Here is a 23739-nt window from a genome sequence, read left to right as displayed (position 1 = left end):
AGGGATGGAGAGGGTTACTCAATCAGAATATTAAAAAGGGAGGGAATGGTAGGGCTGGATCTGATAGATCTGATATATACAGGGATAGAGAGAGAGAGAGATAGAGAGAGAGAGGGAGAGAGAGAAAGAGAGTGAGAGAAAGAGTGAGAGAGAGAGAGAGATAGGAGGATGCAGGGATAGAGAGAGAGAGAGAGGGGGTCTACAGGGGAGAGAGGGGCTACAGGGAGAGAGAGGGGTCTACAGAGAGAGAGAGGGGTCTACAGGGAGAGAGAGGGGTCTACAGGGAGAGTGAGGGGTCTACAGGGAGAGAGAGGGTCTACAGGGAGAGAGAGGGGTCTACAGGGAGAGAGATGGGTCTACAGGGAGAGAGAGGGGTCTACAGGGAGAGAGAGGGGTCTACAGGGAGAGAGAGGAGTCTACAGGGAGAGATGGGTCTACAGGGAGAGAGGGGTCTACGGGGAGAGGGAGGGGTCTACGGGGAGAGTGAGGGGTCTACGGGGATAGAGAGGGGTCTACGGGGAGAGAGAGGGTCTACAGGGAGAGAGAGGGGCTACAGGGAGAGAGAGGAGTCTACAGGGAGAGAGATGGTCTACAGGGAGAGAGAGGGGTCTACAGGGAGAGAGAGGGGTCTACAGGGAGAGAGAGGAGTCTACGGGGAGAGAGATGGGTCCCACGGGGAGAGAGAGGGGTCTACGGGGGAGAGAGAGGGGTCTACGGGGAGAGAGAGGGGGTCTACGGGGGGGAGGGGTCTACGGGGAGAGAGGGGTCACGGGGATAGAGAGGGGTCTACGGGGAGAGAGAGGGGTCTACGGGGAGAGGGGTCTACGGGGAGAGAGAGGGGTCTACGGGGATAGAGAGGGGTCTATGGGGAGAGAGAGGGGTCTACGGGGAGAGAGAGGGGTCTACAGGGAGAGAGAGGGGTCTACAGGGAGAGAGAGGGGTCTACAGGGATAGAGAGGGGCTACAGGGAGAGAGAGGAGTCTACGGGGAGAGAGATGGGTCTACGGGGAGAGAGAGGGGTCTACAGGGAGAGAGATGGTCTACAGGGAGAGAGAGGGGTCTACAGGGAGAGAGAGGGGTCTACAGGGAGAGAGAGGAGTCTACGGGGAGAGAGATGGGTCTACGGGGAGAGAGAGGGGTCCACGGGGAGAGAGAGGGGTCTACGGGGAGAGAGAGGGGTCTACGGGGAGAGAGAGGGGTCTACGGGGAGAGAGAGGGGTCTACGGGGAGAGAGAGGGGTCTACGGGGAGAGAGAGGGGTCTACGGGGATAGAGAGGGGTCTACGGGGAGAGAGAGGGGTCTACAGGGAGAGAGAGGGTCTACAGGGAGAGAGAGGGTCTACAGGGAGAGAGAGGGTCTACAGGGAGAGAGAGGGTCTACAGGGAGAGAGATGGGTCTACAGGGAGAGAGGGGTCTACGGGGAGAGAGCGGGGTCTACGGGGAGAGAGAGGGGTCTACAGGGATAGAGAGGGGTCTACAGGGATAGAGAGGGGTCTACGGGGAGAGAGAGGGGTCTACAGGGATAGAGAGGAAACTACAGACACGGAAATTAGCGTAGTTAGTAGTTGTGTGTAGTTAGTGAACTACAATGCAATGCCTTACAAGGCCAAAGGGCAGTTGGTGTGGCAGAGTGACAGTGTGTGTGTGTATGTCGAGAGAGAAGAGAGGGAAGAGAGAGAAGAGAGAAAGAGAAGAGAGAGAAGAGAGAAGAGAGAGAAGAGAGAAAGAGGAGAGAGGAGAGAAGAGAGAGAAAGAGAAGAGAGAGAAGAGAGAAAGAGAGAGAGAGAGAGTTTTATCTCTGTAGGGCCATTGTATTTATAGCCCATTTCAAACCCCCACTCCTCACCCCCCCAACCCCCTCCTCACCCGCTCCACAATTGTTGTCTATGGGTGGGGTAATCCAATCAGGAGTGACTACAGCTCGCCCTCTGTTCACCGGTCTCAGTCTGAGCAGACTCCTCACAGACACACACCCTCCACAGACAGAAAGGTAGGACTCAGCACTGTCCACTCCTCTACCCATCCATCCCTTCTTCACTCCTCTTCTTTCTTTCTTTTCCTTTTCTGGGACATAAACATTTAATTCCACTCATCCTCTCACACGCCCATTCCCTCTCTCCACCTGAGCTCTTATCCCTCTACTTAACCATGTTCTCCTTCTTTCCATCTTTCCACCATTCATCCATCTGATTACCTCTTCTTCTCTACCACCTGAAACAATCACCCTCCACTCAGCTCAAACAATAACTCCCGACCTCCTCCTAAATCTCCACAACTCTCTCTCTCTCTCTCTCTCTGATTACGGTTATTCAGGCCTTGAACACTATGACTGAACTTTGACATTTGACCTAATTTCTCCACTGACTAACTCAACTTTAGCTTGATAGACTTATTTTGTTAAAGAAATGTGCCACTGTCACTTTGAATTAGAGGTAATCAGTTGAGCTTCAGTCAGTATCAACTACTTCTCTATGATACAGATTACAAGCATGATCAAACTAGGCATCTTAAAGATGTGTTTCTGTGTCCTCGAAAAGCCTGACCCTACTGTCCTGCATTCACTGTGCCTTGGAGAGGAAATTATTTTGGATGTAGAGGACTTTGTTTTAAATGCTATTATTTAGCAAGGCAAGGTAAGGTAATAATTTCAGCAGATTTACATTGTCACAATGCAGATACAAGATCCATCAGTCAATGTATGCATGTATGTGTGAATGTGTGTGTGTGCGCGTGTGCGTGTGTGCGTGTGTGTGTGTGTGTGTGTGGCAGAGCCTGTCTATGCTATGCTGTAATATCTAATGCAAGAGGATAAATGTAGCTGTTATCAGTGTGCCTGGATACTGTGCTGACAGACATGGCAGACAGACAGGGCAGACAGACAAGGCAGACAGACAGGGCAGACAAACAGGGCTGACAAACAGGGTCTAATATGCTCTGTGCCTATCTGCCAGTTATCTATACCCTATAGTTATGGTTAGGAGTGGGTAGTGGTATGGGCGAAGGGGGGGTACATTTGGGGAAACAGAGTTCCACCCCTTGAGACTGAGAGATAGCGTTCAGTGCTGTCCTGGCTGGATGGATCCAATGGAATAGTCCCAAAAGTACTCACTCAGCTCATTGGGTATGCTAAATATGAGGCCTGTATGTTTGAGGGATGGTGCATTTCTGTAGTAGTTTGTCGTTGAAACATTGAGCTATTTTGAGCACCTGTCTAGCCCCTCTATCGTGGCTCTTAAAAGCATTCCAGTTTCCTCTGAGGGTACTGGCTATCATTAGAGACTCGTGTCACTGTGGGCCACTCCCGCCATTGTGGCTCAAGCCTCCAACTGAGTGAGGTGTGGGTACTCCAGGGATAAATTGGGAGGTGGCCGATTTGTAGTGGAAAAGAAGGGAGGAGAGAGGATGGATGGGTGAGGAGGGAGGGTTATGGTGTTGAGGGAAGGGAGAGGAGATGACAGGTGAGGAGGGAGGGTTGTGGTGTTGAGGGAAGGGAGAGGAGATGACAGGTGAGGAGGGAGGGTTGTGGTGTTGAGGGAAGGGAGAGGAGATGACAGGTGAGGAGGGAGGGTTGTGGTGTTGAGGGAAGGGAGAGGAGATGACAGGTGAGGAGGGAGGGTTGTGGTGTTGAGGGAAGGAGAGGAGATGACAGGTGAGGAGGGAGGGTTGTGGTGTTGAGGGAAGGGAGAGGAGATGACAGGTGAGGAGGGAGGGTTGTGGTGTTGAGGGAAGGGAGAGGAGATGACAGGTGAGGAGGGAGGGTTGTGGTGTTGAGGGAAGGAGAGGAGATGACAGGTGAGGAGGGAGGGTTGTGGTGTTGAGGGGAGGAGAGAGGATGGATGGGTGAGGAGGGAGGGTTGTGGTGTTGAGGGGAGGAGAGAGGATGGATGGGTGAGGAGGGAGGGTTGTGGTGTTGAGGGGAAGGGAAGGGAGAGGAGATGACAGGTGAGGAGGGAGGGTTGTGGTGTTGAGAGGATGGATGGGTGAGGAGGGAGGGTTGTGGTGTTGAGGGGAGGAGAGGAGATGGATGGGTGAGGAGGGAGGGTTATGGTGTTGAGAGGATGGATGGGTGAGGAGGGAGGGTTGTGGTGTTGAGAGGATGGATGGGTGAGGAGGAGGGTTATGGTGATGAGGGGAGGAGAGAGGGTGGATGGGTGAGGAGGGAGGGTTATGGTGTTGAGAGGATGGATGGGTGAGGGGAGGGTTATGGTGATGAGGGGAGGAGAGAGGGTGGATGGGTGAGGAGGGAGGGTTATGGTGATGAGGGAGGAGAGAGGGTGGATGGGTGAGGAGGGAGGGTTATGGTGTTGAGAGGATGGATGGGTGAGGGGGAGGGTTATGGTGATGAGGGGAGGAGAGAGGGTGGATGGGTGAGGAGGGAGGGTTATGGTGTTGAGAGGGTGGATGGGTGAGGAGGGAGGGTTATGGTGATGAGGGGAGGAGAGAGGGTGGATGGGTGAGGAGGGGGTTATGGTGTTGAGAGGATGGATGGGTGAGGGGAGGGTTATGGTGATGAGGGGAGGAGAGAGGGTGGATGGGTGAGGAGGGAGGGTTATGGTGATGAGGGGAGGAGAGAGGGTGGATGGGTGAGGAGGGAGGGTTATGGTGTTGAGAGGGTGGATGGGTGAGGAGGGAGGGTTATGGTGTTGAGAGGATGGATGGGTGAGGAGGGAGGGTTGTGGTGTTGAGAGGATGGATGGGTGAGGAGGGAGGGTTGTGGTGTTGAGAGGATGGATGGGTGAAGAGGGAGGGTTGTGGTGTTGAGAGGATGGATGGGTGAGGAGGGAGGGTTGTGGTGTTGAGAGGATGGATGGGTGAGGAGGGAGGGTTGTGGTGATGAGGGGAGGAGAGAGGGTGGATGGGTGAGGAGGGAGGGTTATGGTGTTGAGGGGAGGAGAGAGGATGGATGGGTGAGGAGGGAGGGTTATGGTGTTGAGAGGATGGATGGGTGAGGAGGAGGGTTATGGTGATGAGGGGAGGAGAGAGGGTGGATGGGTGAGGAGGGAGGGTTATGGTGTTGAGGGGAGGAGAGAGGATGGATGGGTGAGGAGGGAGGGTTATGGTGTTGAGAGGAGGAGAGAGGATGGATGGGTGAGGAGGGAGGGTTGTGGTGTTGAGGGGAGGAGAGAGGATGGATGGGTGAGGAGGGAGGGTTATGGTGTTGAGGGGAGGAGAGAGGATGGATGGGTGAGGAGGGAGGGTTTTGGTGTTGAGAGGAGGAGAGAGGATGGATGGGTGAGGAGGGAGGGTTCTGGTGTTGAGAGGATGGATGGGTGAGGAGGGAGGGTTATGTGTTGAGGGGAGGGGAGATGACAGGTGAGGAGGGAGGGTTGTGGTGTTGAGAGGATGGATGGGTGAGGAGGGAGAGTTATGGTGATGAGGGAGGAGAGAGGATGGATGGGTGAGGAGGGAGGGTTGTGGTGTTGAGAGGATGGATGGGTGAGGAGGGAGGGTTATGGTGATGAGGGGAGGAGAGGAGAGAGGGTGGATGGGTGAGGAGGGAGGGTTATGGTGATGAGGGGAGGAGAGAGGGTGGATGGGTGAGGAGGGGAGGGTTATGGTGTTGAGAGGATGGATGGGTGAGGGGGAGGGTTATGGTGATGAGGGGAGGAGAGAGGGTGGATGGGTGAGGAGGGAGGGTTATGGTGTTGAGAGGGTGGATGGGTGAGGAGGGAGGGTTATGGTGATGAGGGGAGGAGAGAGGGTGGATGGGTGAGGAGGGAGGGTTATGGTGTTGAGAGGATGGATGGGTGAGGGGAGGGTTATGGTGATGAGGGGAGGAGAGAGGGTGGATGGGTGAGGAGGGAGGGTTATGGTGATGAGGGGAGGAGAGAGGGTGGATGGGTGAGGAGGGAGGGTTATGGTGTTGAGAGGGTGGATGGGTGAGGAGGGAGGGTTATGGTGTTGAGAGGATGGATGGGTGAGGAGGGAGGGTTGTGGTGTTGAGAGGATGGATGGGTGAGGAGGGAGGGTTGTGGTGTTGAGAGGATGGATGGGTGAGGAGGGAGGGTTGTGGTGTTGAGAGGATGGATGGGTGAGGAGGGAGGGTTGTGGTGTTGAGAGGATGGATGGGTGAGGAGGGAGGGTTGTGGTGATGAGGGAGGAGAGAGGGTGGATGGGTGAGGAGGGAGGGTTATGGTGTTGAGGGGAGGAGAGAGGATGGATGGGTGAGGAGGGAGGGTTATGGTGTTGAGAGGATGGATGGGTGAGGAGGGAGGGTTATGGTGATGAGGGGAGGAGAGAGGGTGGATGGGTGAGGAGGAGGGAGGGTTATGGTGTTGAGGGGAGGAGAGAGGATGGATGGGTGAGGAGGGAGGGTTATGGTGTTGAGAGGAGGAGAGAGGATGGATGGGTGAGGAGGGAGGGTTGTGGTGTTGAGGGGAGGAGAGAGGATGGATGGGTGAGGAGGGAGGGTTATGGTGTTGAGGGGAGGAGAGAGGATGGATGGGTGAGGAGGGAGGGTTTTGGTGTTGAGAGGAGGAGAGAGGATGGATGGGTGAGGAGGGAGGGTTGTGGTGTTGAGGGGAGGAGAGGAGATGACAGGTGAGGAGGGAGGGTTATGTGTTGAGGGGAGGGGAGGGGAGATGACAGGTGAGGAGGGAGGGTTCTGGTGTTGAGAGGAGGAGAGAGGATGGATGGGTGAGGAGGGAGGGTTGTGGTGTTGAGAGGATGGATGGGTGAGGAGGGAGGGTTATGGTGTTGAGGGGAGGAGAGGAGATGACAGGTGAGGAGGAGGGTTGTGGTGATGAGGGGAGGAGAGGAGATGGATGGGTGAGGAGGGAGGGTTATGGTGTTGAGAGGATGGATGGGTGAGGAGGGAGGGTTATGTGTTGAGGGGAGGGGAGATGACAGGTGAGGAGGGAGGATTATGGTGATGAGGGGAGGAGAGAGGGTGGATGGGTGAGGAGGAGGGTTATGGTGTTGAGGGGAGGAGAGAGGATGGATGGGTGAGGAGGGAGGGTTATGGTGTTGAGAGGAGGAGAGAGGATGGATGGGTGAGGAGGGAGGGTTGTGGTGTTGAGGGGAGGAGAGGAGATGACAGGTGAGGAGGGAGGGTTGTGGTGTTGAGAGGAGGAGAGAGGATGGATGGGTGAGGAGGGAGGGTTCTGGTGTTGAGAGGATGGATGGGTGAGGAGGGAGGGTTATGTGTTGAGGGGAGGGGAGGGGAGATGACAGGTGAGGAGGGAGGGTTGTGGTGATGAGGGGAGGAGAGAGGGTGGATGGGTGAGGAGGGAGGGTTATGGTGTTGAGAGGATGGATGGGTGAGGAGGGAGGGTTCTGGTGTTGAGAGGATGGATGGTTGAGGAGGGAGGGTTATGTGTTGAGGGGAGGGGAGGGGAGATGACAGGTGAGGAGGGAGGGTTGTGGTGTTGAGGGGAGGAGAGAGGATGGATGGGTGAGGAGGAGGGTTGTGGTGTTGAGGGAGGAGAGAGGATGGATGGGTGAGGAGGGAGGGTTGTGGTGTTGAGAGGATGGATGGGTGAGGAGGGAGGGTTATGGTGATGAGGGGAGGAGAGAGGGTGGATGGGTGAGGAGGAGGGTTATGGTGTTGAGAGGATGGATGGTTGAGGAGGGAGGGTTATGTGTTGAGGGGAGGGGAGGGGAGATGACAGGTGAGGAGGGAGGGTTGTGGTGTTGAGGGGAGGAGAGAGGATGGATGGGTGAGGAGGGAGGGTTGTGGTGATGAGGGGAGGAGAGAGGGTGGATGGGTGAGGAGGGAGGGTTATGGTGTTGAGAGGATGGATGGGTGAGGAGGGAGGGTTATGGTGATGAGGGGAGGAGAGAGGGTGGATGGGTGAGGAGGGAGGGTTATGGTGTTGAGAGGAGGAGAGGAGATGACAGGTGAGGAGGGAGGGTTGTGGTGATGAGGGGAGGAGAGAGGGTGGATGGGTGAGGAGGGAGGGTTATGGTGTTGAGAGGATGGATGGGTGAGGAGGGAGGGTTGTGGTGTTGAGAGGATGGATGGGTGAGGAGGGAGGGTTGTGGTGTTGAGAGGATGGATGGGTGAGGAGGGAGGGTTGTGGTGTTGAGAGGATGGATGGGTGAGGAGGGTTGTGGTGTTGAGAGGATGGATGGGTGAGGAGGGAGGGTTGTGGTGTTGAGAGGATGGATGGGTGAGGAGGAGGGTTGTGGTGTTGAGAGGATGGATGGGTGAGGAGGGAGGGTTGTGGTGTTGAGAGGATGGATGGGTGAGGAGGGAGGGTTGTGGTGTTGAGGGGAGGAGAGAGGATGGATGGGTGAGGAGGGAGGGTTGTGGTGTTGAGAGGATGGATGGGTGAGGAGGGAGGGTTGTGGTGTTGAGAGGATGGATGGGGGATCTTTGTCTTGCTCAGTAAATATATTAAACTTATCTCAAGTCAATTTAATTACAGGTTTAATTATGATAGTGAAAAACAAAATACATTTTAACTTAAGGTGATAGCATAATGAGAGTTTAACTGCTCAGGTTTGTGAAAGTCATAAGAAATCTTCATAATTGAGTGTGTTTGTGTGCGCGTGTGTGAGATTCAGATTCAGATTCTCCAGCATTGCATAACACAATTAGGGCAAACCCACACATGTGACAACAGCACAGACAGCACTCAATCCCATCACAGACATATGATCCAATCATTGACAGAAAAATACTTGATTCAATCATCCACTCAGAAAATCATTGCCTCACTAGACAAAACCTGCATTTCATCATACCTCAGAGCCAAGGGTCGAACCATGACACAGCATGTACTTCCCAGGAGTTCAGCACACTTGTACTTACATTGTATGACACTTGTATTACAAGTAGAAGCAAAGTACTGTACATGTCTGACAAAAGTTAAGAAATACCCTCTATTCCTCCACATTGAGGTGTTCATTCTGTGCACGCGCGTGTGTGTGTGTGTGTGTGTGTGTATTAGTCAGGCGGTTGGTGTCTGTCGTTAGCTTCGCTGGTATGGGTGACATCAAAGAGAACACAGAGCCCCGTCTCCAACAGCTGTCCACCGTTTAAATAGCTGGAGATTTTATTAGGGCTCAGTTTCTCTTTTATTTTAGGACCAAGATGAACCCTGATTTAAGTGAGAGAGAGAGTGAGAGAGTGAGAGAGTGAGTGAGTGAGTGAGTGAGTGAGTGAGTGAGTGAGTGAGTGAGTGAGTGAGTGAGTGAGTGAGTGAGTGAGAGAGAGCCAGACAGCGAGAGAGAGCGAGAGAGGATGGATGGATGGATGAGGGGAAGTAGAGGAGAGGAAGAGCAACAGCGATGGAGAGACTGGGAAAAGGGATTAGAGGGAGTCATTATTACCGGTAGATAGGATAGTAAATCTATTCCTCTTTAAACTTGAAGACAGAGAACAGAAAATTCCTCTGACTTCCTGTTTCAATCTAATTTGGACCAGTACCAAGACCCTTCTCTAGCCCTTTAACATATGCAGGCTTAGTTTCAGTTCTTGTTTGGACCCCTATTCTTGAGTAAGAAGTGGTATATCTGAGGATCTCATACACAAAGGCTGTAATACATGAAGAACATACCATGATATTACAGGGGATTTAGTCCAGAGAAAGGGGACCAAACGAGGTAATGAGGAAATGCAAACAGAAAAATAGACAGTATCGGGTTGGAAAAACAAGGGAAAGCAAATACAGAGAGAGAGGGGGTTGGGGACAGGGAGAGAGGGGGTTGGGTACAGGGAGAGAGGGGGTTGGGTACAGGGAGAGAGGGGGTTGGGGACAGGGAGAGAGGGAAGAAGAGAGATCTAGCGAGAGATGAGAGGGTGAATAAGAATAAGAGGGAAAGAGAGAAGGATTTTATTAAGAAAGTGAGGGGGGACATTCTCAAGTTCTCCTGTTTTTCCTTTGCCTCCTTATATGGTCAAACCATTACGGTGGAATCAGTGGGCAAGAGGGGAGTAGGTCAGAACTCAGAAAGAAAGAGAGAGGGAAGAATGAGAACGAGAGGAAAGTGGTGAGACGTGTAGAGGAGAGAGGTATGCAGCGTCGTGTGCCTGGGACACTGGGGACTTCCAGAGGCAGCCGGCCACACACGCGTACAAACACACACACAGGTCAGCAGAGTGACAGGCCAAACACAAAGGGATAACCAGAGGTTTATCAGGGGCTGGACTGCTGACAGCTGCAAAGCGTGAGTAGACATTTTTCCAGTGTGCTGTTTGTGCCGTGTCACACACACTGTGGGCATCTGAGCTGTGTTGTGGTGCGTTGTGATGCTGACAGCCGGAGGTGAGGTGATGGATGACTGACTGCATGGTGACATAGTGAGTGTTGGTATGCGCAGGGGCGAAGGTCCCCTGTCTCTCTCTAAGTACGATTGATAGATAGAGCTATTAATAATGTTCCTCTCATCTGTCACCCTGCAGCTGTCACACCAACAGACAAAAGACTGACACACAGAGGTCAAAGACTAAACCCTCTAGAGAGACATACTGTACACAAAAGTACAACATGATACTACAACTGTCGGCAATATAACACTGGTTCAAAAGATGACAGGCAGATGTGTATTGTGATTTCCTCAATGTCTTGTCAGTGATCTCTATTGTGCATTGCCTCCACTTTGCTTGAATTTGAAATGCACTTTGTGGATATTATATTCATTGCAGTGACAGGCAAGTGAATTGAGATCCAGTTCTCATTTACTATAACAGACTGATTGTGAGAAGGATGTATCCTCTCTGTTCCTACTCAATGTCAGGAAGCAGATATCTCTGTATAAACACTGACACAGAGAAGGCCAACAGACACACTTGACTTTTACAAGCTGGCTTCTGTTCATCTCGTTGGACTCTTAAAAACCTACTTACAAAAGTATGCAGGTCATGGATCAAGGTTCTTGACCATAACTTGAATGAGCCATTTATCCCCCTAGAGTCGATGCCCGCGGAAATTCAATTAGCATAATTAAAATATCCCATAGAAAACAATTAGCATAATTAAAATATCCCATAAAACCCCATAAAAATCTGACCGTTTAAACCAGAGATATCTGTTAAACCAGAGATATCTGTTAAAGCAGATATATCTGTTAAACCAGAGATATCTGTTAAACTAGAGATATCTGTTAAACTAGAGATATTTGTTAAACCAGAGATATCTGTTAAACCAGAGAGATATCTGTTAAACCAGAGAGATATCTGTTAAACCAGAGAGATATCTGTTAAACCAGAGAGATATCTGTTAAACCAGAGAGATATCTGTTAAACCAGAGATATCTGTTAAACTAGAGATATCTGTTAAACCAGAGATATCTGTTAAACCAGAGAGATATCTGTTAAACCAGAGAGATATCTGTTAAACCAGAGATATCTGTTAAACCAGAGATATCTGTTAAACCAGAGATATCTGTTAAACCAGAGAGATATCTGTTAAACCAGAGAGATATATGTTAAACCAGAGATATCTGTTAAACCAGAGATATCTGTTAAACCAGAGATATCTGTTAAACCAGAGAGATATCTGTTAAACCAGAGATATCTGTTAAACTAGAGATATCTGTTAAACCAGAGAGATATCTGTTAAACCAGAGATATCTGTTAAACTACATTTACATTTACATTTAAGTCATTTAGCAGACGCTCTTATCCAGAGCGACTTACAAATTGGTGCTTTCACCTTATGACATCCAGTGGAACAAACTAGAGATATCTGTTAAACTAGAGATATCTGTTAAACTAGAGATATCTGTTAAACTAGAGATATCTGTTAAACCAGAGATATATCTGTTAAACCAGAGATATCTGTTAAACCAGAGATATATCTGTTAAACCAGAGATATATCTGTTAAACCAGAGAGATATCTGTTAAACCAGAGATATATCTGTTAAACCAGAGATATATCTGTTAAACCAGAGATATATCTGTTAAACCAGAGATATATCTGTTAAACCAGAGATATCTGTTAAACCAGAGATATCTGTATCTGTTAAACCAGAGATATCTGTTAAAAACCAGAGATATATCTGTTAAAAACCAGAGATATATCTGTTAAACCAGAGATATATCTGTTAAACCAGAGATATATCTGTTAAAAACCAGAGATATATCTGTTAAAAACCAGAGATATATCTGTTAAAAACCAGAGATATATCTGTTAAACCAGAGATATATCTGTTAAACCAGAGATATCTGTTAAACCAGAGATATCTGTTAAAAACCAGAGATATCTGTTAAACTAGAGATATCTGTTAAACTAGAGATATTTTCTTTGCATTGGATGCATCTCAATTCACCTCATCCTCTGATGTTGCACTTCCGCATCTAAAGCGGTGTTCATCAGACCATGAGACATCCCGAAAATCAGTCTTCTTACAAAATTGTCCGTAGTGTCCTAACGTCCCCTCTATGGAAAGATGAGACTCTCACAACATAAGAGTCTTGGGACTCGTCTGAAGTCGGTGCAGCCGATCTGCCAACTTCTGTCGGTAGCGTCCCAACAGTTTGGGCTACACACGAATATAAAACACATTTATTTATTTTATTTTTATTTCACCTTTATTTAACCAGGTGAGGAGTGGGCTATTTACCGATAGACTATGTACAGCTACAGCGATCAGTTAGCTGCTCAGATTGCAGATGTTTGAAGTTGGTGAGGGAGATAAAAGTCTCCAACTTCGGCGATTTTTGCAATTCGTTCCAGTCACAGGCAGCAGAGACCTGGAACAAAAGGCGGCCAAATGAGGTGTTGGCTTTAGGGTTGATAAGTGAGATACACCTGCTGGAGCCATCGTGACCAGTGAACTGAGATAAGGCGGAGCTTTACCTAGCATGGACTTGTAGATGACCTGGAGCCAGTGGGTCTGGCGACGAATATGTAGCGAGGGCCAGCCGACTAGAGCATACAGGTCGCAGTGGTGGGTGGTATAAGGTGCTTTAGTAACAAAATGGATGGCACTGTGATAAACTGCATTCAGTTTGCTGAGTAGAGTATTTGAAGCTATTTTGTAGATGACATCGCCGAAGTCGAGGATCGGTAGGATAGCCAGTTTTACTAGGGTAAGTTTGGCAGCGTGAGTGAAGGAGGCTTTGTTGCGGAATAGAAAGCCAACTCTAGATTTGATTTTAGATTGGAGATGTTTGATATGAGTCTGGAAGGAGAGTTTACAGTCTAGCCAGACACCTAGGTACTTATAGATGTCCACATATTCTAGGTCGGAACCATCCAGGGTGGTGATGCTAGTCGGGCAGGCGGGTGCAGGCAGCGAACGGTTGAAATGCAGTACCAGTCAAAAGTTTGGACAGTATTTTCTACATTATAGAATAATAGTGAAGACATCACAACTATGAAATATTACATATGGAATCACGTAGTAACCAAAAAAGTGTTAAACAAAATCAAAATATATTTTACATTTGAGATTTTTCAAAGTAACCACCCTTTGCCTTGATGACGGTTTGGCACACTCTTGGCATTCTCTCAACCAGCTTCACTTGGAATGGTTTTCCAACAGGCTTGAAGGAGTTCCCACAAATGCTGAGCACTTGTTGGCTGCTTTTCCTTAACTCTGCGGTCAAACTCAATTGGGTTGAGGTTGGCTGATTGTCGAGGCCATGTCATCTGATGCAGCACTCCATTACTCTCCTTCTTGGTCAAATAGCCCTTACACAGCCTGGAGGTGTGTTGGGTCCTTGTCCCGAGAACAACAAATGATAGTCCCACTAAGCGCAAACCAGATGGGATGGTGTATCGCTGCAGACTGCTATGGTAGCCATGCTGGTTAAGTGTGCCTTGAATTGTAAATATATCACAGGCAGTGTCACCAGCAAAGGAACCCCACACCATCACACCTCCTCCTTCATGCTTCACGATGGGAACCACACATGCAGAGATCATCTGTTCACCTACTCTGCGTTTCACAAAGACACTGCGGTTGGAACCAAAAATCTCAAATTTGGACTCATCAGCCCAAGCAAGTCTCTTCTTCTTATTGGTGTCCTTTAGTAGTGGTTTCTTTGCAGCAATTCGACCATGAATGTCTCCTCTGAAGAGGTGATGTTGAGATGTGTCCGTTACTGTTTTGCTCTAGGTTTCCCACAGGCCTCACAATACTTGTCTGAAGGTCCCCCCGGTACCAGTTGAAAATAATTATGGAAGTATATATGGAGATGGTTTAGTGCCAAAAATAAGGAGGAAATTATATATATATATATATATATATATATATCCTGATCTTTATTCTCTCTCTCAGATATAGGACAGACACTTCAGAAGAAAGTCTCTTTAGATGTTTTGGGGGACTGTCTGTTGTTCCATGTAGTGAATATGTTATTCATATAGGCCCACTTTCATTTTTGATCAGATATTTCTATTGAAAAAGTAAGGCCCCCCTGGCTTAGACATAGCTTAGACTGTTAAGGGTTATACAGTAGTAGGACAAATAATATTTTCAAACTCTCTCTCTCCCCTTGCCTCAGTTGGGAATCCCGGTGCAAAGATGACGGAGCGCTATGACTGCCACTACTGTAAGGAATCCCTGTTCGGGAAGAAATACGTCCTGAGAGAGGAAAACCCATACTGTGTCAAATGCTACGAGAGCCTGTACTCAAACACCTGTGAGGACTGCAAGAAACCCATCGGCTGCAACACCAGGGTAGGAAAACAAACACACACACACGTACACCAGGGTAGGAACACACACACACACCAGGGTAGGAACACACACACATACACCAGGGTAGGACCACACACACACGTACACCAGGGTAGGAACACACACACACACACGTACACCAGAGTAGGAACACACACACACACGTACACCAGGGTAGGAACACACACACACACGTACACCAGGGTAGAAACACACACACACACGTACACCAGGGTAGGAACACACACACGTATGCATTGCATGACACATACAAATAGGGATGAACCACTATCACTGTCTCTCATTTAGTTTACCTTCCATCCAAGAACATGGTCGAAGCATGCCGTCTGATATAAAGACTGAAATTGTCCCTCTGATGCCTCCGTAGGACCTGTCCTATAAGGACCGCCACTGGCACGAGGAGTGTTTCCAGTGCTTCCAGTGTAAACGCTCTCTGGTGGACAAGCCCTTCTCCACCAAGGATGACCAGCTGCTCTGCACTGAGTGCTACTCCAATGAGTACTCCTCTAAGTGCCACGAGTGCAAGAAGACCATCATGCCTGGTGAGAACCTACATTCATCTAATCTACATATCGTAAACACACACACACACAAACAGGCATTTGCATGCACATGGGCATGCACACACGGACGTGCACACAGGCATGTACACAGACTAATCTTGGACAAACCTTCATAATGGTTGCAAACACAATTTAGATCTGCCCTTATCAAAACAAATGAAATACCAACAAACACAGCTTCCCATGAATCTTCAGGAAGTTACGTTATTTTACAGACCTGACATTTTGAGTTGATTTGTTTGAGCAGTAGTAGTAGTAGTACCAGTAAAAATAGAAGTAGTAGTACCAGTAGTAGTACCAGTAGTAGTAGTAGTACCAGTAAAAATAGAAGTAGTAGTACCAGTACCAGTAGTAGTAGTAGTAGTACCAGTAAAAATAGAAGTAGTAGTACCAGTAGTAGTAGTACCAGTACCAGCAGTGGTAGTAATACCAGTAGTAGTAGTACCCATGGTAGTAGTAGTAGTAGTACCAGTACCAGCAGTAGTAGCAGTGTCAGTAGTAGTAGTACCAGTAAAAATAGAAGTAGTAGTACCAGTACCAGTAGTGGTAGTAATACCAGTAGTAGTAGTACCCATAGTAGTAGTAGTAGTAGTAGTAGTACCAGTACCAGCAATAGTAGCAGTGTCAGTAGTAGTAGTAGTAGTAGTAGTACCAGTACCAGCAGTAGTAGCAGTGTCAGTAGTAGTAGTAGTAGTAGTAGTACCAGTACCAGCAGTAGTAGCAGTGTCAGTAGTAGTAGTAGTAGTAGTACCAGTAGTAGTAGTGCCAGTAGTAGTAGTAGTGCCAGTAGTAGTAGTAGTGCCAGTATTAGTAGTAGTAGTACCAGTAGTAGTAGTAGTGCCAGTAGTAGTAGTAATATTAATAGTACCAGAATTAGTAGTACCAGTACCAGTATTAGTAGTAGTAGTGCCAGTAGTAGTAGTACCAGCAGTACCAGTAGTAGTACCAGTAGTATTAGTAGTACCAGTAGCAGTAGTAGTAGTGCCAGTAGTAGTAGTGCCAGTAGTAGTAGTAATAGTACCAGTAGTAGTAGTAGTGCCAGTAGTAGTAGTAATATTAATAGTACCAGAATTAGTAGTACCAGTACCAGTATTAGTAGTAGTAGTGCCAGTAGGCGTAGTAGTACCAGTAGTAGTAGTACCAGTACCAGTAGTATTAGTAGTACCAGTAGCAGTAGTAGTAGTGCCAGTAGTAGTAGTAGTAGTAGTGCCAGTAGTACCAATAGGCGTAGTAGCACCAGTAGTAGTAGTAGTAGTAGTAGTACCAGTAGCAGTAGTAGTACCAGGATTAGTAGTACCAGTACCAACATTAGTAGTAGTAGTAGTGCCAGCAGTAGTAGTAGTAGTAGTAGTAGTAGTAGTAGTAGTAGTAGTAGCAGTAGTAGTAATACCAGTAGTAGTAGTAGTAGTAGTGCCAGTAGTAGTAGTACCAGAAGTACCAGTAGTAGTTCCAGTAGTAGGTAGTAATAATAGTAGTACCAGTATTAGTAGTAGTAGTGCCAGTAAGCGTAGTAGTACCAGTAGTAGTAGTACCAGTACCAGTAGTAGTAGTAGTGCCAGTAGTACCAGTAGGCGTAGTAGTACCAGTACCAGTAGTAGTAGTAGTAGTAGTAGTAGTCGTACCAGTAGCAGTACCAGGATTAGTACAAGTATTAGTAGTAGTAGTGCCAGCAGTAGTAGTAGTAGTAGTACCAGTAGTAGTAATAGTAGTAGTAGTATTAGTTGTACCAGTACCAGCAGTAGTAGTGCCAGTAGTACCAGGCATAGTAGTACCAGTAGTAGTAGTACCAGTACCAGTAGTAGTTGTAGTAGTAGTGCCAGTAGTAGTAGTGCCAGTAGTAGTAGCAGTAGTACCAATACCAGTAGTAGTCGTAGTAGTACCAGTACCAGTAGTAGTCGTAGTAATAGTGCCAGTAGTAGTAGTAGTAATACCAATACCAGTAGTAGTCGTAGTAGTAATACCAATACCAGTAGTAGTCGTAGTAGTACCAGTAGTAGTAGTACCAGTACCAGTAGTAGTAGTAGTAGTAGTACCAGTAGTAGTAGCAGAAATCGTAGTACCAGTAGTCGTAGTAGTAGTAGTACCAGTAGTAGTAGTAGTAGTACCAATACCAGTAGTAGTAGTAGTAGTAGTACCAATACCAGTAGTAGTAGTACCAGTAGTAGTAGTAGTGTCAGTAGTAGTAGTGGCAGTAGTACCAGTAGTAGTACCAGTAGTAGTACTAGTAGTAGTAGTACCAATGGTAGTAGTAGTAGTGTCAGTAGTAGTAGTGTCAGTAGTAGTACTACCAGTAGTAGTAGTACCAGTAGTAGTACCAGTAGTAGTACTAGTAGTAGTAGTACCAATGGTAGTAGTAGTAGTGTCAGTAGTAGTAGTGTCAGTAGTAGTACTACCAGTAGTAGTAGTACCAGTAGTAGTAGTACCAGTAGTAGTACCAGTAGTAGTACTAGTAGTAGTAGTACCAATGGTAGTAGTAGTGGTGGTAGTAGAAAGTTTTGGATGATTCTAACTAATCTATGTCTTTAAATATCATAATTTCCATAACTCCTTGGGATGGTGCTTCTCTCAGACAAACAGACAGACAGTCAGTGTAACTCTACTCTGGTGAGGTCTGGGGTTGCAGCAGAGCAGAAACACTGAATGTACTGTAGATACTGAATACATTTGCTCCAGACTTCCTTGAACACAACAATGCCCCTCTGTACCCACTGTGTTTGTATACAAAGACCGAGAGATTGAAAAACAGATTGTATCTCAAGGCCATCAGACTGCTAAACAGCAATCACTAACTCAGAGAAGCTGCTACCTACATTGAGACCCAATCACTGGACACTTTAATAAATGGATCACTAGTCACTTTAATGAATACAGCTGCACGGTATTGTCTCTTATCGATGGTGATTCTAATATCGTTTAGGGCCTTTAGGACTTGTTAGATATTACAGCACTGTCGGAACTAGAAGCATAAGCATTTTGCTATACTCGCATTAACATCTGTAAACCATGTGTATGTGACCAATACAATTCTAATTTAATAAAAATGTTAAAACCCAGGAAGTATTTTAGAGAGCAGCTCTGAGGGGTCAGACAGTGAGGGACTGTGTGTAACCCAAGGACTGAGTAGCATGTGTGTCCTCTTTCGCACTCTCCATTCTCTATACTTCTTAATTCCTTTACCCACCCATCCATCCCTCCTTCCTCCACTTTCCCCTCCCTCCCTCTCTCTCTCTCTCTCTCACTCCCTACCCTTCATTCAGGCTCCAGGAAGATGGAGCATAAGGGTAACAGCTGGCATGAGACCTGCTTCACCTGCCAGCGTTGCCAGCAGCCCATCGGCACCAAGAGCTTCATCCCCAAGGAGAACCACAACTTCTGTGTGCCCTGCTACGAGAAACAGTTTGCCATGCAGTGTGTGCACTGCAAGAAGGTAGGTCTAAGGTCATAATATTAAGAGTAAATACTGTAGTATCTCTTCCTCACCTTTTCTGTCCTCTAAAGTGGTGTATACATAAGAGAGATAGAAAACAGGGCTCTTTCTACAACTACTGAAAGACTGGCTGTGAATCTGGCAAGCTAGACTAGAGCAAGAACGATTAGTACTTTTACATGTCCACAAATGTCCTCAGTATCCATTCACGTGGCAATTTATTGAATGGATCGCTTAACCGCTAAAATCTGGTATCTGTTGGTGCCTGGTGTGTAGCACTTGGTTGGTGTGTATGTGCTTATTGGTGTGCAGTCACATTTGACCTAACTCTCTCTCCATAATAGCCCATCACTACTGGCGGGGTGACCTATCGCGACCAGCCCTGGCATAAGGACTGCTTCCTGTGCACCGGCTGCAAGCAGCAGCTGTCTGGCCAACGCTTCACCTCCCGTGACGACTTTGCCTACTGCCTCAACTGTTTCTGCAACCTGTATGCTAAGAAGTGTGCTTCCTGCACCACCCCCATCAGCGGTAATCTATCTATCCATCTGGGTGTGTTGCAGATACACGTTTTCTGCTCAGGTCACGCACTGATTATCAGATCTTTACGACACGTGGAACAGTGCTTAGTGTATCAGGAACTAAAGGGGACATGACAGAGCGATCCGATCATCTGTGCAGACCTGCGAGGAAACCCGTCTCGAACAGAATGAGTCAGTCAGCCAGTTAGATAGAACTGATTTAAAAGTGGCTAACTTGTAAATCAGGAAGTCAGTCACTTACTCACCCCATCACGCTGTACACTGTGGCCCTGTTTGAATCCTTACTAAAGTTCTCCACCTTTCCTCCTTCCCCAATCACTGATCTGTGGAAATGGATAAGAGAAAGCAAGATACAGTATAAATGCTCTATGGTTTCCTTCATTTATGTTTTAGGATGCAGAGACATCATTCACCTTTTGATAACAGCATGTGTTCATCTCTCCCCGTTCTCTCAGGTCTGGGTGGCAGTAAGTACATCTCGTTTGAAGAGCGCCAGTGGCACAACGACTGCTTCAACTGTAAGAAGTGCTCCGTCTCCCTGGTGGGCCGGGGTTTCCTCACCGAGCGTGACGACATCCTGTGCCCCGAGTGTGGCAAAGACATCTGACATCTGGCAGGCAGCGAGTGGCCGACACGTCTGATTGGAAATTAACGAAACAACCAGGAAGTAACAACGACCTATCACAGCACAACTGAGTATCACTGTACTCAGTTGAAGTCTGAAGTTTACATACATCTTAGCCAAATACATTTAAACTCAGTTTTTTACAATTCCTGACATTTAAATCCTAGTAAAGATTCCCTGTCTTAGGTCAGTTAGGTTCACCACTTTATTTTAAGAATGTGAAATGTCAGACTAATGGTAGAGAGAATGATTTATTTCAGATTTTCTTTCTTTCATCACATTCCCAGTGGTTCAGAAGTTTACATACACTCAATTAGTATTTGGTAGCATTGCCTTTAAATTGTTTAACTTGGGTCAAACGTTTCAGGTAGCCTTCCACAAGCTTCCCACAGTAAGTTGGGTGAATTTTTGCCCATTCCTCCTGATAGAGCTGGTGTAACTGAGTCAGGTTTGTAGGCCTCCTTGCTCTCACACACTTTTTCAGTTCTGCCCACAAATTCAGTTCTGCCACTCCAATACCTTGACTTTGTTGTCCTTAAGCCATTTTACCACAATTTTGGAAGTATTATTGGGAACATTGTACATTTGGAAGACCCATTTGCGACCAAGCTTTAACTTCTGATGTCTAATGTCTTGAGATATATATATATATATATATCAATATATCCACATAATTTCCCTACCTCATGATGCCATCTATTTTGGGAAGGACACCAGTCCCTCCCTCCTGCAGCAAAGCTGCCACCCCCATGCTTCACGGTTGGGATGGTGTTCTTCGGTTTGCAAGCCTCCCCCTTTTCCTCGAAACATAACAATGGTCATTATGGTCAAACAGTTCTATTTTTGTTTCATCAGACCAGAGGACATTTCTCCAAAAATTACGATCTTTGTCCCCATGTGCAGTTGCAAACCGTAGTCTGGCATTTTTATGGCAGTTTTGGAGCAGTGGCTTCTTCCTTGCTGAGCGGCCTTTCACGTTATGTCGATATAGGACCTATTTTACTGTGGATATAGATACTTTTATACCCGTTTCCTCCAGCGTCTTCACAAAGTCCTTTGTTGTTGTTCTTGGATTGATTTGCACTTTTCACACCAAAGTACGTTCATCTCTAGGAGAAAGAACGCGTCTCCTTCCTGAGCGGCATGACGACTGCGTGGTCCCATGGTGTTTATACTTGCGTACTATTGTTTGTACAGATGAACGTGGTACCTTCAGGCGTTTGGAAATGTCTCCCAAGGATGAACTAGACTTGTGGTCTACAAAGATTCTGAGGTGTTGGCTGATTTCTTTTGATTTTCCCATGATGTCAAGCAAAGAGGCACTGAGTTTGAAGGTAGGCCTTGAAATACATCCACAGGTACACCTCCAATTGACTCAAATGATGTAAATCAGAAGCTTCTAAAGCCATGACATCATTTTCTGGAATTTTCCAAGCTGTTTAAGGCACAGTCAACTTCATGTATGTAAACTTCTGACCCACTGGAAATGTAATACAGTGAATTGTAAGTGAAATAATCTGTCAACAACTGTTGGAAAAATGTATTGTGTCATGCACAAAGTAGATGTCCTAACCGACTTGCCAAAACTATAGTTTGTTGTCAAGAAATTTGTGGAGTGGTTGAAAAATGAGTTTTAATGACTCCAACCTAAGTGTATGTAAACTTCTAACTTCAACTGTGTGTATATATATATGACATATGAACACAAGATACTGGTCGCGTTCCCCTTCTCAGACGTCGCATGCATCAACCAATGATTGGGTGCCACGTCAGACTGGGCAGTCGGCATCAGATTGCCTTAACATCATGTGGTTTGCTAATACGTAAAATACCTATCCGGGCGTTGCAAGATCTTGCATGCATCAGCAACACACTCGTTATTAGGCTACTAACCCCATATACACTATGAGTTCAAAAATATACATTAATGTTTTTTGGAGTGCAACAGCAAATTTAGCTTTCTGCATGCCCTGGCTTGATACATCACATAGTTTGAAGTTTTACGCATGAATGTCTGTCATAATTATAAAAGATTCATATATTCAGAGTTTATGTATTGAAAGGAATATTTTCCCCTGAACTACACAATTATTGCAGTCATTGTGTAATTTGGGTGCCAAATACCTTTAAGATTTTAAAGGCTATCTACTGGTGTGTATGAGGGAGCATAAGTCCCAAAGTTGCAAAAATGTGAACTCAGATTTACCGGGCATTTACACTGGTGCAAAGTCTGTAATGTTATTCAGATGGGAATAGAACAAAAGCTACAACTAAAAGAAAGAAAAACATTAATCAGTGTAAATAATGACAGTTTGGTTTTTAAGCTCTGTTTATTTATCACCCCCAACACATATACATTTGACTGACACTGGTGCAAATGCTTGGTAACGATGAGCCATGCCTATTAAGGTGAGAGCCAACAGACATGTCACTTATCAGTCACAAGGGCTCTGACAGGAAGTCAGTGTCTGAAGTCCAAATAAAGACGTATAAAAATGCACCAACTGCTGTACACCTTGTATGACTAAGGAAGTGACATGAAGTTAAGTGTTTCCTCTAGGGTTTTCTTTAGCTGCGGTGGCAGAGTTAGAGGATGGAGTCCAACAAGGGGCAGTTGATGGGCACTTCCCTCTATACATCTACATTTTGGAACGTAGAGGCGGCTAAATACATTTGGGGAAAATCTTCTACAATGCCTTTGAGTTGGTACAAGTTGCCCCTAACTGCTGGTCCTGGATCAGGTATGCTTTGATGCCTTAATGGTAAAGAGTAGGATTCAAGGTTGGCTAATCTGATCCTAGACCAGGAGCAAAGTCTTTCTCAGGCGCTTGCAAATCATGCAGGACTGAGTCTCTGGCACCATCTGGTGGTTCACTTCCATTTAATTCAAATGCACCCCCACTCAAGTCAAGGCACACTAGCTAAACATCCCATTGCAAATGCAAGTGTCACAGTACCAATACAATAAAGCTGGAATCCTTAAATTGTGAAACAGCAACAAAGAAGTTCCTGCCAACAACAAAACACTGCCCCCCCGCCCGACATCATTGCACGCGCTATATGTAAATTGTAAATGAGAACTTGTTCTCAACTTGCCTACCTGGTTAAATAAAGGTGAAATAAAATTTTTAAAAATGTACTGCAATGAGTTTTACAATTACCATGCACCTCACCAACGATAACGGTGGTGGGGCGGCCAGCGGCAATGTTCCTCCTACTGAGGATCAGTAGGAGGAATCAGTATCAAAACCCAGAGAAATCCCTTACCCATCATGCCCCACTGTGGATATGGTACGGCCACACAAACGTATGAAGATGCATAACAACTTAACTTTGGGTCTACAATGCTTTCCTATCAAGTTAAACACCATCAACCTCCTCAACTCAAGTTCTAACAGCACTGGAAGGATGAACTCTAACTGTTCTAAGAGGATTTCAGGTAGGTCACATCACAGAATTATAATGCATAGAGCAGAATTGAGGGTTAAACTGCTTATTCCACAAAATACTTATGAACGTAGAAATATTGTGGTGCCATATCTGCATTAAGAGTCAGTAAAGTCCCAGGAGCAGAATACTCACAGTAAGGACACTTGAGGGTCAGGTAAAGGGTCAGAGAGTAGTTCTGGGGTCAGTTAGGTAAATGAGGACGGATGTCACCACCCGTTCTGTGATTGTCCCGACTCTGGCAGAGAATGCCCCAGTGTGAGGTGGCTCATCACTGCTCTACACTGGAGTGGTGGGTCTCTGGGTACGGTCCAGGGTCAAGGCCAGGTCACTTTCTGGATCTTTTTCTTTTCTTTGAGCTCACCCTGAGGAGACAGAGACGATCACTGACAACATTCACAGATCTGTTTCGCTAATAACATCAACATTCCCAAACCTCTCCAAGTCAGTCAAATAGCCCATGAAAGCAGTCACCAACCCTGGTTCTGGAGAGCTTCTGAATGTGAAAATATTTGGTCCAGTGCAACTGTAAAAAACCT

The 23739-nt window shown here is 46.9% G+C and overlaps 2 protein-coding genes across 4 annotated transcripts in view; one reads left to right on the top strand and one right to left on the bottom strand.

Annotated features, from left to right (window-relative positions):
- lg3h2orf49 (linkage group 3 C2orf49 homolog) overlaps positions 1-23739 on the bottom strand; it is a 33362-nt gene that overhangs the window by 6660 nt on the left and 2963 nt on the right. For both annotated transcript variants that reach the window (XM_065015424.1, XM_065015427.1), the window contains exons 4-5: positions 19542-23565; positions 19374-19451 (exon numbers count right to left, since the gene is read on the bottom strand). In XM_065015424.1, coding sequence (XP_064871496.1) covers positions 23518-23565 — 48 coding nt within the window. In that variant the 3' untranslated portion in view covers positions 19374-19451; positions 19542-23517. The remainder of the gene's footprint in view (positions 1-19373; positions 19452-19541; positions 23566-23739) is intronic.
- Positions 1884-22253, top strand: fhl2a (four and a half LIM domains 2a). 2 transcript variants are annotated; one of them, XM_029644363.2, is made up of 6 exons: positions 1884-1990; positions 14400-14575; positions 14964-15138; positions 18417-18586; positions 18931-19117; positions 19584-22253. In XM_029644363.2, the coding sequence occupies exons 2-6, from the start codon at positions 14420-14422 to the stop codon at positions 19733-19735; spliced, it is 840 nt and encodes a 279-aa protein (XP_029500223.2). In that variant the 5' UTR covers positions 1884-1990; positions 14400-14419; the 3' UTR covers positions 19736-22253. The 2 variants fall into 2 exon arrangements, with proteins under 2 accessions (XP_029500223.2, XP_029500224.1); XM_029644364.2 differs by lacking the exon at positions 1884-1990 and adding an exon at positions 9745-10113.

Source organism: Oncorhynchus nerka, linkage group LG3 (assembly GCF_034236695.1).
Source record: "Oncorhynchus nerka isolate Pitt River linkage group LG3, Oner_Uvic_2.0, whole genome shotgun sequence".
Classification (NCBI taxonomy): Eukaryota; Metazoa; Chordata; class Actinopteri; order Salmoniformes; family Salmonidae; genus Oncorhynchus; species Oncorhynchus nerka.
This window is presented reverse-complemented; position numbering and strand designations above follow the sequence as displayed.

Bases quoted from the DNA above. Each gene is read 5' to 3' on its own strand.
- fhl2a (XM_029644363.2), top strand. From the start codon at position 14,420: ATGACGGAGCGCTATGACTGCCACTACTGTAAGGAATCCCTGTTCGGG. The intron at 15,139-18,416 runs GTGAGAACCTAC...CCCTTCATTCAG, and splicing joins CAAGAAGACCATCATGCCTG to GCTCCAGGAAGATGGAGCAT. The intron at 18,587-18,930 runs GTAGGTCTAAGG...TCTCCATAATAG, and splicing joins AGTGTGTGCACTGCAAGAAG to CCCATCACTACTGGCGGGGT.